The following is a 14,027-nucleotide window of genomic DNA, read 5'->3' on the forward strand; positions in this document are numbered from 1 at the left end:
GGGAAAACCCTAAGTCATTCTCCCATCAAACTTTTCATCTGCCTGTGAGTCAGATATAGGATGGCTGGACCAGGAGGCAGTGGCCCAGACCTCTTTGTCTGTGCTGCAAACAGGAATGGGCAGCAGGATAGAGCAGTGGGCAAGGAATGGAGAGGCTACAGGGCAGGCTGCCCTGGCAGCCTCCTACACCTATTCAAGGAGAAACACCTGTCAATTGAGGCCAGGATGTGGTGTGGTGCCCCAGGAAATCCTGCCAGGTTCTCAGTGGAGCTTGGCATTAAGCCCCCATTACAGCTCTTATTTTCCCTGAAGCGAAGTGTCAGACCCTCAGCCATCACTGAACAAGTTTCGAGCAGACATGGAAATACAGGGGCCAGTCATGCCTTTGGGGTAGGGCTAGGGTAGATGAAGCGATGCAGCCTAGAAAGGGCAAGTGATTTATTTGCTCAGCTGGCACAGTGAGTGATTTAATGACTGGCACTACAAAAGGACCTGCCATGGGTACATTTGGGCTACTATTTACCAAACACACCTCAGCTCTACTTACACATAGCAATTTAATTCCCCAAACAAGCCTGTGGAGCATACATTTCTATCTTAAATGGGTGGAAAAGAACAGAATGTAGAGAGCCAGGAAGGGTGAAAAAAGTGGCTTGAGGACACACAGCCAGTAAGCGGGTAGAGGAGACATGACACACAGCCAGTAAGCGGGTAGTGAAGACATGACACACAGGCCAATAAGCAGGGAGTGGAGACAGGAACTAGCAATGCTAACCCGGCTCTGCAGACCCTCCTGTGGAGCTCTCTCTGTCTTGCCCAGCTTTGAGGCACAAAACCGATTCATGCACATAAGACAAGTATGGAGACTACAGAGATGTGCACCCCAGAAACTCACACATTCACCTGTGATAGCACCCACACCCAGAGAGAGCTCTTGGAAACTCCTGGGGAAGTTTCGCGGGCTACTTTGATATATTAACGCATACGCATGCTGTCACATTTTCGTGCAGTTGATCACAGTGGTGAATGCCTGTCACCCCAGCACGTCAGAGGCTCAGGCAAAGGATCCAATGTTTCAGGCCATCCTGAGCTATGTTGCAAGACCATAAATATGTATCATACATTCATTACATATTTATGGTCATAGGTAATTTTTTTTACGTTACCTCAGCATGGTCACCAGTTTCTCTTTCATTCTGACCTAGCGTGCCATGGTTCTGAGTGTTGGCAAGTCTAGGATCTACTTCACACCCCTGCCCCCCACCTTGAAATAGCAGCAAGCCTTCATGAATGCCTTCAATACCTTCTCCTTCCCACAGTGTGTTGCCAGGCCTAGGCTTCCAATCATGGCTGTGTTTTCTCTAAGAGGCCCCTTGGCCTTCCTGTCCCTCAGTTCCCCTCAGAGTTTATGACTGCCAAGTTTTGTTCGGGTGACTTTGAAGAATCCCTTTGCTGTCATCTTCTCAGACTAGGAGGGAGGAAAAGAGGATAGGGCAAGTCCCCAGAGGTGGGGAGAGTGTGGGCTTTGGAGCCAGGGAGGCTGCTTTGACCTCTGCATCACCTCTGCCTAGTTCTGAAACCTCAGCTCACAGCTAGTTTGGACTGAGTGCACAGTCAGTAGTTACAATGCTTAGCCCCGTGCAGCACAGAGCAAAACTGATCTGCTTGGTGGCTCTTTCATTGTGTCACTGTTGTGATCAGAGGTGACATGTCAAGTGTACACCGAAGCTCCCGACTAGCAGTCTCTGGATCCCAGATCTTACAAGACGGTTACCAGAATAGTTTTCAGGTGTCACGTTGTAGAAGATATCTTCCTCCAAAGGGAAGGCTGGCCTCTCAGGGTTTATACTCATGCCTGCTGTGGTGAAGGCTGGCTCCTATGTGCCCCCCCCCCCAGAGTAGACTCTGTTTTGCCCCTGGTTGATTTTCCAATGTTCTCTCTTTTTGATGGTCTGAAAATTGCACAGCTAACCTTCCTTTCCACAGGCAGACAAGGGCAGTAAGTGTGCCGTGTAGGAAAGACACATGGTTCTCTTGTGGGATGCCATCAGCTTGGGAGCTGCAGACCCCTTGCCCTGATGCAGACCCACAGTGGAGGGGGCTGGGGGCGGAGCAGAGAAGGGCTGCTGAAAACAGACAGCTCTGCCTCCTGGACCACTCAGCGGGCAGACACTGGGCAGTCCCGTGTCCTCTAGAGGACAGACAGCGGCATGATCGCACAGAGGGCAGGCTGCCTGTAGTCGAGAATGATGGGGTTTTTATACTGGAACCCGAGGCAGTTGGGCCAACCTCTGACCCTTTACCCTCTTAGGATAAAAAAGCAGGGTCTGCTCGCAGAAATGCTGGTATGAAGGCAGCTTGGCACCTGCCGCCTGTCTTCCCTCCATCCCAAAGATATAAAAGACAGAATTCATACTCTCCCCAGTGGGATTTTGTAAAAATGATGATGGCTCTTTTCTCTTATTACTAATCTTCCAGAATCCACGGAGTCTTGATTGCTAGAATGAAGTGGGGTAAAAAGGCTCCCTGTCTGGAGAGCCGCTCTCCTACGCCTCTCATTTTTCAGAAGTGGAAACTGAGGCTAAAGGCCACACAGAAAAATAGCTTTAGCTCTAGGAACGAAGGCAGAAGAACGTGACAATGTGTTGAGCCCCTACAGTCCTTCCACCTGGACCTGGAGGTGGAGACACTCCTCCCTCCGAGTAGGGGAAGGAGGTCAGGGAGAGGCGGGGACCAGCGTTAATTAACTCAGCTCTCTTCTGCCCTTTTCTTATTGTTCATAGAAGCAATTAGTCTCCTGCACCTTCTCTCGCCACTGCAGAAAACTGTCACAGATTAAATCAAATTGTTCAGTTATTTCCTCAGGGAGGCCCCAGCTCCCCTGCTTCTGGGCATTGCCACTCTTCTCAAATAAAAGCCTTCACGTGGTGATTTAACCCCTTCCTGGAGGCTCTGTGAGGCGGTAGACCATGCTATGGTGCTGTTGAGGTAACAGGACTCAAAGGTCCAAGAGGCTCTTCCGTTCTTTTGTCAGGAGAAGGAAAGAGAGGATAGCATGTCAGAACCTAGGAAGCGAGGTAGGAGCAGAAGGCCCGGGCCTAGGGAGGGCCAGCCCATCCTTTGCCCTCATCAGCTAATGTCTTTGGGTTTGTCTCTTTCGTACATCTCAGGTTTCCTCTATGAAAAAAAAATGTAAACTTCCAACGTCCCTTCCTTCCTCCCTCTATCCTCCCTTTCTTTTCTTCTCCTCTCTCCCTCTATCTTTCCCTCCCTCCCTCCCTCCTTTCTTCTCTCCTTCTCTCTCCGAAGTTTAGGAACATAGGCTCCCCAAACAGCTTGCAAACACTTGAGAAGAACCGAGAAGGGTTTGAATGAGAGCACATGTGCTGTGTCTGGCCAGCAGGTCCTGTCTTTCAGAGGCCCCTGGCTCAGGGCTGGGTGTGGGTTAGAAGTCCCAGAACTGTTCACTGCACCGGCAGGGAAGAGGGGTTAAGTCATCACCCATTCTGTATTTAAGAAACATTTTATGGAGTACTGTCATCCAGTCACTATTCATTCATATAAACGCTGAGAACACAGGACTCTTAAAATAAAAGCCTCCCTTTTGTTCTCCTTGCTTCTGAATAGCTGAGAGATTCCACCGCCTGTCTCCTTTCCTCCAGAATTAGGAAGTAGTGCAGACCTCCCTCTGCCTCCTCCAGAGGGGTTGCTCTCAGAGCGTAGCTCTTTCTAGAACTTGTGGACACAGGACTTGAGACTTTAAGCTTAGCAGTGGCTCAAAAGCCACATGCACTCGGTTAAAGTTGTACTTCAAATTTTGAATGCTGATGTTTTTGTTTTCCCCAGGCTCACATCTGTGGTCCAATTTTCTCTCTTAATGATGTGCAGCAGGATGGAGTCAAGGTCGCCTTTGACTACCTGGTCACAAGGGGCAACACCCCATCCCTACATGGTGCTATGTTATTGTGTTTCACACAGTAGGTTGGGTGCACAAATACAACTTTGACCTGTGACATTCTCAGCACAGAGGGGCTTCTGAGGAGCTGGCCCTGTGGCTAGAGACTGACTTCACACACAGAGCGTGGGGATAAGACCTGAAGCCAGGGTCTAGGGAGTGTAGACTGGTTCAAACTCACGGGGTCTCGACCCAAGCTGTGTACTCAGAACAAGCAGAAGGTTTTCCTGTTGGACTATGTGTTTCTTGTCCTCCTCCACACTGGCTAGTCTCTTCCCTTTGTCCCCTGAAACAGGAACCACCCTGTCCCTATTTGTGACCTCACCTTCCCTGTGCTTCCCTGAGACTCTCTTCTCTCTTTGAAATACTTGTGCAAAATCTCTGGATTCGAATGCTTGTTAACGTGATGCTCGCCCAGTCAGGCCACGTGCTGTGTTTCACCAGCTTCATCTCACTTAGTTTTGTGGCAGCTAACCAAAGCCACCCTGCCTGTAGTCCCCAAAAGCTGGCAAAAAAAAATGTCAAGAGGTTATCGGTTCGTAAGGAAGAACTACAGCATTGTAGTTTGTGTGGGGCTCCCAGGGAGACCATCCTGAGGTAACCCACACAGCTGCTCCTTTCCCTGTATATGAGCTTGAGTCAGTTATTTTCCCCTTTAGAGTCTGTTTCTTTAAGGGCACAGGGCTTTGCCATGATCAAGGTTACAGTAGAGGTGAATGAGTTCTGCAGCATGGAGAACATACACCAACCAAGTAAAGGGTGCGGTCACAAAGCTGGCCTTTGCGGCTCTTCGTTAACACAGGTGTGGAAATTCAAACAGTCAAGAAGAGTCAGACCCAGAGGCCCCCAGCCTGGCCTGGCCCTGCCCCTTCAGGCTGTGAAGGCCTTCAGCTCTTAAGTGTGTTGTGCCTGAGTTCCTGGGCCTTGAGAACTGTTGGCTACAGTCTGAGTGAGCACAGCTTCTTCGGGGCTCTCTAAAACACTGCTCAACTTCTCCAGCACCCCTGCTCTGCTCAGCAACGGCGTGGAGGAATGGAAACTTTTGCCACCAACAGCCCTTGTGAGCAACTTCCTTCTCTGTGGTTTTTCTCTGTCATTCCCTTGATAAAAGAATTGAGCTGTGCCTCTGTAACCAACACTCATGCATCGCATCTTGACATAAAAAAAAAAAACAGCCGCCTTTCAAGGAGAGTGCTGCCTGAGAAATGATGCACCATGCGCTCTGAACTAGGTCACTCTCCACTCAGGGAGCTCTGGGTGCGCTTCATGCTACGTGTGTGTCTCTTGTACCGCAGGTTTCAAGTACCTTCCACAGCCCCCGGCAAGAGAAAGATGGGGAACAGCCTGAAATCCACACCTCCGCCTTTGGAGAGGCCATTACCTGGCACCGAGGGTAAGTCTGACTTCTCTGGAGATGTGTTTAGCTTGGTCCTACAGTGATCAACGATAAAGTCTGGACAGTGGTAGACAATGGTGCTTGTTGAAACTGTGCCGTGGGGACTGGCGCTCAGTCCCTCACTTTGTGGCTCAAATTTTTAATGACAAACATCTGAAAGGGTCAGACACTTTGAAAGTGTTTGAAAGTGTTGTCATTTTGAGAGAGAACCCTGAGATCGGTGAGTTCTGTGCTTTTTATTTTACGGTCAGCAAAACCTAGCCTCACAAAGGCAACCCAGGTCGTATCATTAACTGCTCCCAGAGACCCACCCCAAGACCATCTGATTCTGAAAGCTAGACTTTTGGTCATCATGCTTGCCCATCCATGATAAATCCTACCCCCCCATACACACACATAGGTACACAGTCTTGGGGAGCTGTGTGGTCAGGGCCCCTTTACTAATCTAGACACTGTCTCTAGGGCATCCTGCTGAAGATAAAGAAATCTCCTGTCTAACAAAGGCTGCAATAGACTAGAATTCTAGAGAAGCAGCTGGGGCTGTGGGTTAATCAGGGTGGCCAAGCTCAGCTATGTGTTAACAAGTATCATTGCACCAGACTTCCAGAGATTCAAAGAGTCCTTCAACAACTGGTCGCAGGGTGGAGGGGACATGTGTGAGCAGAGGGTAAGGCATCATCGGAGTTTGAGGGTCAACTATGTGGCCTATCTAACACCCTCATCTTTCTTTCTGAAAAGTTTTAGTCAGGTCAATGAGAAGGGCTGTGTGGAAGGAGAGCTCCCTGTAGGGAATCAGAAGGGTGGTAGCCAACCGTGTTTGCAGGGTGGCTCCAGGGTACCACAGGACATTCTTCCTCCCCGCTCAAATCATCACACTCAAGATCTCATTCATCTCCTAGAAGAGATGACAGTGTCTCTCACTGCGCCCTGTAACACCGAGTTCATAAAGCTCAGCTAGCCATCCTGCTTGCCAAACGAGGACTTCATAAAAGCAGGAGTTGCCCTGTTGCTGGTAGCTCTTTCCATGACACCTGTGGGCCTTTAACAAAGGAGCGGCTTACTTTCTCCACACAGAGCCGACAAACTGCTCACCCGATAGCCTGGTGGTCCTTCGGAGGCCAGCTATGAACAAGGGTAGAGCCTGCACCTGTACCCTTTCAAGTCAAATGCAGGGGCACTCCTAGGGACTTTTGGTTTTTAACCCTAATACTTCCCTTTCTAAAGGAGAAAGCAGCAAGAATGCTCACAGGCCTGCAAGGTAACGTGAACAGAGTGTGTGTCGTCTGCCTGCCACACGCAGTTCAGGATGGGCTGTCCCAGGCAGAGTGGCCCAATCTGCTTTCTTCCTACCCTCCCCAAACTAACTCTTTTCTAACCAACTCCTGGCTGGACAAACACCAGAGAATGGGTAAAATAATGTCACTTCCTCCACATCCATTGCTGAGTTGCCGCTTCTCAGACTGGGGCAGAAGGGCCTGTATGTATGCTTGAGCAAGCCTCACGAAAACATCGACCTCCAAAGACTTGCCCATTTGCCTTTTTTTAAAAATGCAAATTGCTATGGAGTAATTTTCTTTTTCTTTTTTTTTCCATTGTGTGGGCTGGAGGTCACCCCTAAGAGGGGGACTTAGGGGTCTCCCCTCTGGCTGCTGGTTAGGAGAATTCCCCAGGCCTGTAGCAGGCTCTAATCCAGATGCTCACATCCAGCATTTGACAGGCTGCTTTGCTGCCCCACCTTGAAAACTTCCTCTGTTGTCAGGCCTGACTTGGTTTCCTCTTTTTTTCATGTACCTATTTGAATAAGGGAGAAGGCGCCAGGGTGCTGTTGTTCTAATAGGCAGTGCCTGAATTTCTGATGCTTCAGGCCGGCTTGCGGCTATAGCTTCCTCTCTTGGCCTGGGTGACAGAGAGCTCAGGGCAGGAAAGCTCCTGGCTCTGCCCTAGGGAGCTCAAGACAAAAGAATTCTCCTGGCCTTTGGAAGCTCCTACTTTCAGTATGCCAGGACAGTGAAGGCCTGGGCAGTGAAGGCCTGGGCAGTGAAGGTCTGAGCATATGGATTTATGGTTTGTTTTCTTCTCAACTAAGCTTTCTGGAATATTCTTCATCAGTGTGACTCCTAGGGACTAATGTCACAAAGAGATGGTCAGATTCAGTAGGAATAATGCACATTTCAGAGGCAAAAGATCCTTTGGAGTCCCAAATGGTGTCCTTTAGAAACTGTTGTGACCTTAGGGAACTACCCCAGCCTTTCATCAGGGACTTTGCCAAGATCCCTTACCACCATAATAGAACAAAGAAAGAGCAGTGACCTAGTAGTGAGGGTGGGAACGCGTTAAGCTCCACGTGAGGTCAGCTACGTCAGTGGGCTGTATCTCTGTGGACATCCCTCAAGGGTGGACTTCCCTCCAAATGTGGACTTCCCTCAAGTGTGAACATCTCTCAAGTGTAAAAGCAGTAGAACTGGAAACCCTGGGAGCTTTCTCACAGTATTGCAAACAGTGAAATTTCCCAGACCATGCAAACTTCAGACACCTCCCCTGGGCCATATTCATACAGCACAGAGATAATTAAAATCCGGGCGGGGGGACCTCCCAGGATGTTGGGGGAAATACATATTTCCACCCACTAAAGACAACTTAGTGATTCTGCTGTGATAATCCCCTCCCCCCCAGTTTCTTCCTTTCCCATCACTGTGACCTACAGTGACATCTCATGTCAGAGTTGTCCACACAAACCAGCTGTGCTCAGAACCCATCCCACAGTGCCAGGATGGGAATCACTCCCATCCCACATGCACTGGCATTACTGATACTCATGAAGAAATAGCTGATTGAGGCAAGGGGGTCGGGGAAGAAGGAAACAGAAACCTCAAGATCCAGCAGAACTGACGGTGGGTGGAAGGTGGCGAGGAACAGCAAGCTGTATTTCCTACCAGGCTCTGGTGGGTTTTAAGTCTCCAAGACTGGCAGATTCAGGATAGTCCTGACTCCCCATGTAATACACATCAAGAGGTGATTGATAGCGCATCATGGTGCCTCTGTGACAAGGAGTAATCCAAGTGTGGTTTGGTGCCTGAGGTGTGCCACACACACTTCTAAGAGTTTTGTGCATACGACAGGAACCATTGCATGCACATACGCATCTCCTGTAAGAATAGCATACCACATGCAAATTCCTTCACAATGACGCTTAATTCTTAAAATAGTCCAACCGCATCGTCACAATCATCTTCTTCAATTCGCAGTTGAGGAAACTGAGGCCAGGAAGGTTAAATGAGTCTCCTAAAGTCCACCAGCTCATCAGGGAGAAGGGAGGTTAAACAACTGGATTGCCTGAGATTAATATCCAGTGTCCTCCCTCTTATTCTCCGTCAGATTCTAGGGAAGACTGTGTTCGGAGAGGGTTAGAGTTAGGAGCAATGCCTGCTCATCTAATTCAATGACACAGACCCCGTACATTAAGCACCAGTCAGATCTCGGTCTGGGTCTTCATTTCTATAATCATTGACCCCACCCCCTCCTGGAACATGGGATGACTTTAGAATGAAGTGGATTTAACTTTTGAGTCCCTTTACACTTAATGAATGTCATAAAATATAAGTAAGAACCCTACCAAATCCATGCTTGTAGATAGTAGGACTCACAGACCTGGCTTACATCCATCAGCAGAACTTGGAGGGCCTTCCTGCATGTCAGCCTGCAGCTCCATCTGATTGGCTATGTTGGTGTGTTGCTTCCTGACAAAGTTACTGAAAGTCAGGCCTGATGGTGGTGACCTTGGAGATGACTCAAGGGAGCATGAAAGCAGAAGTTGAAATTATTAAGCCACTTAGCCCTGCAACCACTAGCCACATGGGCTGCCTGCATCAGCTCTGAAGGCTCCCTTGGGTCTGGGCTTTCTCTCTGGAGAATGGCGTGTTGACTGGACAAAAGCTGCAAAGAGAGCTGTATGAATTGATCTTAGACCTGCAGACTCATGCTGTTTCCCTGAACATGTCACTAATTCTCTCCAGCTTTGCCTTCCTCATCCTCCAGATAGGATCGGGTGACCTATGAGGTCGGGTAGAACATGAGGAAGGGATGGTTACAGCTTTTGCTACAGCAAAAGTTGTTGGTGGAGCTTCTGAATAGGTTCTAGCATAGAAAAGAAGCTGTCATAACATACTAAAGAATAATTATGCCTCACAAGCCCGTTCTTTATGAACTAGGTAACATATGCACCCAGTAAGCTCTGTCTGGATCCTTTCTACTCTGGTTCCCTTCCCTGCATGATCCATTTCTATATTCTGTTCCCCTGCTCACTCACCAGGTATCAGCAAATACTTGGTATTCCGAAATTCCTTTTCCCTTTTCCCAAGTGGAGTTTGTGTTTATATGACCTAAAGGTGGTAAGATACCTTTCTCCCATTGCCATTCCTGGAGATGCTCTGGCTGGAACTGGTCTTGATTGTGAAAGAGTCTGCTTGTCCTGTGTGGGAATGACCTGTGAGTCACAGAAACCAGCCTTGCATAATCTACCACAAGGCAGATTTTGTTATTTCCCATTTTTATTTGGGAGCTCACCAAGCTCTGATTTGTTAAAGAGCCTTGCTTCAAATTACTGAGCTCTGAAGCAGGGGCATTTGGGTCAGTCTTAATGATGTCAAAGGCTCTGGGCTTCTAGTGGTCAGGACACATTTGTTTTGTGAATCTGAATCCTGATCTGCCTCTCCTTCCTTAGCCCTCTCCTTCCTTAGCCCCTCCTTCTGCCTCACTCATTATTTGGTTGGATCTAAATGCTCAGCTCTCTGGAAATGGAAACAAAAATCTAATTTATATGTAAGGTAAAGTCCTACTGGAGTTATACCACCCTCCCATTTTGTTTCCAGAAGTCTAGATGCTACCTGTGTATGTCTGCCTAAACAGGTAGCTTAAACTTAGGTCAAAAGATGTCTTGAAGAGAAAATACATTCCCTACTCTCAATATTTATTTTCCTAGGGACCAGAGCTCAGGAAAGACAGAGGGGGCCGTGTAATCTAACTAGCTCACAGTGGCTAGGCTGTTGTCCCTAAGGTTTAGATCAGGCTGTGTGACTTCTAGTGATTGGTCCTTTGGTGTTCTGCCTCTGGTGATAAGGGGATGAGGGCACATACGACATTCCTAAGAGAACCCTTAGGATGAAGCCCAAGTTCAAGGCTGTCTTGGGGACATTTCACTGTCATTGCTGTGAAAATATGAGTGTTAGGGAAGCTCCACGAGAAGCTGTCTTGGCTACCGTGAAACCGTAATACCCATAAGCCCCTCCATTTTTCACTGGAACTCTTGTATTCACAATGGGCTTTTGTGTTTTGTTTATTTCTGTTCCACTTTGTTTTCAAGATTATAAAAGGTGGCTTTGTAACGTTTCACACTTTTAACCCTGACTGTGCAGTGTGCTGGCGTCAAACCCCAAACACCTTGGTGAGCACGAGCTCTATTTCAATGTTCTATTCTTGTCACAGATAAGAGTTTCTAGGAGTCATTTCTACCCTGTTTGTCAAAAGGGGATATGCCAATGAGTACTTCTCTGCCTGAAATACTCTGGAGAGGTAGCACAGAGGACCCCAGGAAAGAGGGTCTGATCCTTGTTTTCTATACACACGTCTGTAATGTCCTTTAAGAGGCAGGCTCTGGGCTGGATCCAGGGCTGCATGACACTAAATACTCAAGTGCTCGGTCATCTCTGAGCTCACAGCCAGGTAGAGTACTCCTCTGGAAGTCACGCAGATGTGCCAGGGAAACCTTGCGACATCGCTTTGAAGGAGAACCTCAGGTTAAGAATAACAGAGCATCAACCCTCTTCTACTGGCTGCAGCTGCTGAGGGGTGGTAGAAGTGAGAGAGAGCCATGGTGACCCGGCAGAGAGACAGCACCTAGAAAGACTCTGGGGTCTGGGAAGTAAGGCAAGCCTGAGAAAGGTGTGTTACTCTCTACTGAGGCAGCCAAGTGAGTAAGAGGCTGTTTCATATTTGAGTACATCAGGCCGGGAAAATGTATGTCTATCTCAAGAGAACCATCAACCCATCGTGGTTACAGAACAGGAAACCCTTGGTGGGGGTGGGCATGAAAGGTGGCATATTATTAGGTACCCGAACTCTGCAGAGCTAGCCCGGCAGCTGGGTAGACTCCCAGGGAAGGTTTGTCCCTAATTTCCCGCTCTCCTGTGCCTCCCTCTGCACTTGGCCTTTGTCTTACTTACAGGGAACCTCCAAGTTTGCACAACCTTCATGCCCCAGAGGCTGGCTCTGCCCCTTATCAGGATTCAGGACCTCTGACTTCAAACTTAATCCAACCTGACAACTGCTTCTAACTTCTGGGGTGGTATCTGGGTCACAAAGAGAAGAACCTCTTTTTTAAAATTTCCAAAAGCAGAGTGTGGGGCTCCTTCACCCATAGGCACCGGCTGGCAGTCTCACTGAGCCAAGCTTTCGGGTCCGGCAGAGCTGTTTCTTGGGAGCCCTTCCTCCTCTCCAGTGACTCATTAGGACACTTGCTTTTAGTTTCCTCTCACAAAATTTACATAGTTTATTACCCATGACTCAGTTTCCCCAAATGAACAACATATCTGCGTGGACTCTTCCACCATGATAACAGATTTCTGATTCATTTCCCAATCGGCGGTTAGCGCCTTTCCTGGAACCTTTCTTCATCTCACTCACTCAGCCTCATCTTCAATCTCTCTTTTGGCTCAGTCTGTGTAAGAGATTGAAAAGTTGGCCAGTAGGACCTTCAGACTATGAGAGATCAGAGCTGGGGTTCTGGTACAGGGGACTACCTCACAGAAAGATGCTTGCTAGGGGCCCAGCCTGCACAGCCGAGTACTGGGGTTCTATTGAACATTCTGTGACTGGGCACAAGCAAAGGCTCATGTGACCCTGGGATCTAGAACGTGGTGTCTTATGAAGCAGGACAAGGCTGGCTCAGGATTGGGGCTTAAGGAAGAGCCACTAAATGAAGAAGTAAAAGATGCAACCGAGAAGTGCGGGTTGACACCCAGCTAGCAGATACAGTGGGTACCATGTTTGCTGCTTTGTAAGCATGCTGTTTCCCTTGAGTGAACCCCAGCACTAACCTGCATCAGTGCGTATGAGTTACGGAGAACTACAAAGGATGGAAGCCAATGTTGCTTGGCATCAAGAAGGAGATTCACATCTTATCACTGCATCTCTGCAGCCAGCTGGGCTCACATGAACCAAAGAACATGTACACCCCCCCTTGCAAAACGTCATTAAAATTTCATACATACGCAAGCTCTTATTAGGGGGAGGCAGAATTTAGGTCATGCAGAGTCTCAGATGTCAAGTTAAGAAATTGAAATTTTAATGTACCCGCATCAGGAAGTACTCAGGTTTCATTTGCCATTGCTGTGGCACTTAAGATCCCTGCTGTCTGGGTGCCTGACAAAGTGCCCATCCACCCCAAGAGAAGGGGGCTCTAAACCACAGAGCTTGAGCCTCCTGGCCCTGGGGAAGACTCCAAACTGATTAGCCCAACCCTCTTCCACAAGTGACCATAGGTCCTAGGAAGGGCATCTGAAAAAAAAATAGTACTAAGGGTGTTTTTTTTTTAAATTACATTTATACATGTATTTGGTGTATTTTGATCAAATTCAACCCTATTACTTTCTTATTGGATTCTCCTCCTGTTGGGTGCCTTCTTTCCAACTAGGCCTTCTCTTATCTGTGTTTATCATGGCTCCCCCAGTTTAAGTAGGACTCCTCGTGTGAGCTTAAAGGAGTTCGGGCAACTTCTCAGTGACCACACCATTGAAGGGAATAGCTCCCTCTCCATAGCAACCGATTAACTGCCTCAAGGAGTAGTCGGGCCATGTGAGTCCCTCCAAGGAGGAGTCTTTTCATAGCCTTCTGGGGTAGGCATTTTCTCACCTACCACCCCATTTTTATGATGGAAACACTGAGGCTTGTAGACACAGGGCAGACCCTGAAACAAAGCCAGATGGTGTGACTCTAACTTCTAGGTCTCTGGGCAGAGTTTTTCAGATGGGAACACTGTGGCCAAGGTGGGCCTGTAGTAAGAGCATGTTCTATAGCTGTCAGAGGCCTGGCGGCCTGACATAGGGACATCTCCATGGAGAAGAGGCCTCGAACGCTGGGTTGAAGGGAAGAGAGCTTCAGAAGCACAAACTAGGCAGTTCTAGCACAGTGATCCTCAAACTTCTTAACACTGTGACCCTTTAATACAGTTCCTCATGTTGTGGCGACCCCCACCCATAAAATTATTTTTACTGCTACTTCATAACTGTAATTTTGTGACTGTGATGACTCATAATGTAAATATCTGATAAGCAAGATTTCTGGTGTGGGACCCCCAAATGGGTTGCGACCCATGGATTGAGAACCACTGCTCCAGAGGAAAACCCCCAGCAGCTTCATCTCTCCTTTTTCCCAATTGTCTCCTGTCAGTCAAAACCCTTCACTTTGCTTCCTAGGTCTTGAGAGCGACTTTCTGGCTGTGCTGAATGACTACCCATCTCCTGACATCAGCCCCCCGATATTCCGGAGAGGAGAGAAACTGCGTGTGATCTCTGAGTGAGTGAGCCTCTCGAAACATGTATATCCCCAACCCTGACTAACACCATCAGATTTTCAGATATGGTCAGTTGTCCAGTTCTATGAGAAAGTGGGGGGGGGGGGGGG

At 48.4% G+C, this 14,027-nt stretch overlaps 2 protein-coding genes across 3 annotated transcripts in view; one reads left to right on the forward strand and one right to left on the reverse strand.

Moving 5' to 3' along the window:
• Positions 1 to 14,027, reverse strand: part of Tg (thyroglobulin) — a 175,396-nt gene that overhangs the window by 40,831 nt on the left and 120,538 nt on the right. The window lies entirely within an intron of this gene.
• Sla (Src like adaptor) overlaps positions 1 to 14,027 on the forward strand; it is a 32,699-nt gene that overhangs the window by 6,025 nt on the left and 12,647 nt on the right. Inside the window, exons 2-3 of one of the 2 annotated variants that reach the window (XM_050145307.1) lie at positions 5,251 to 5,348; positions 13,820 to 13,919. In XM_050145307.1, the coding sequence (XP_050001264.1) occupies positions 5,288 to 5,348; positions 13,820 to 13,919 (161 nt within the window). In that variant the 5' untranslated portion in view covers positions 5,251 to 5,287. Of the gene's footprint in view, positions 1 to 4,928; positions 5,349 to 13,819; positions 13,920 to 14,027 lie in introns of those variants that run through there. The other variant, XM_050145306.1, reaches the window with a different exon arrangement.

Source organism: Alexandromys fortis, unplaced genomic scaffold (genome assembly GCF_014885135.2).
Source record: "Alexandromys fortis isolate MF-2015 unplaced genomic scaffold, M_Fortis_MF-2015_v1.1 scaffold_2_1_26212458, whole genome shotgun sequence".
NCBI lineage: Eukaryota > Metazoa > Chordata > Mammalia > Rodentia > Cricetidae > Alexandromys > Alexandromys fortis.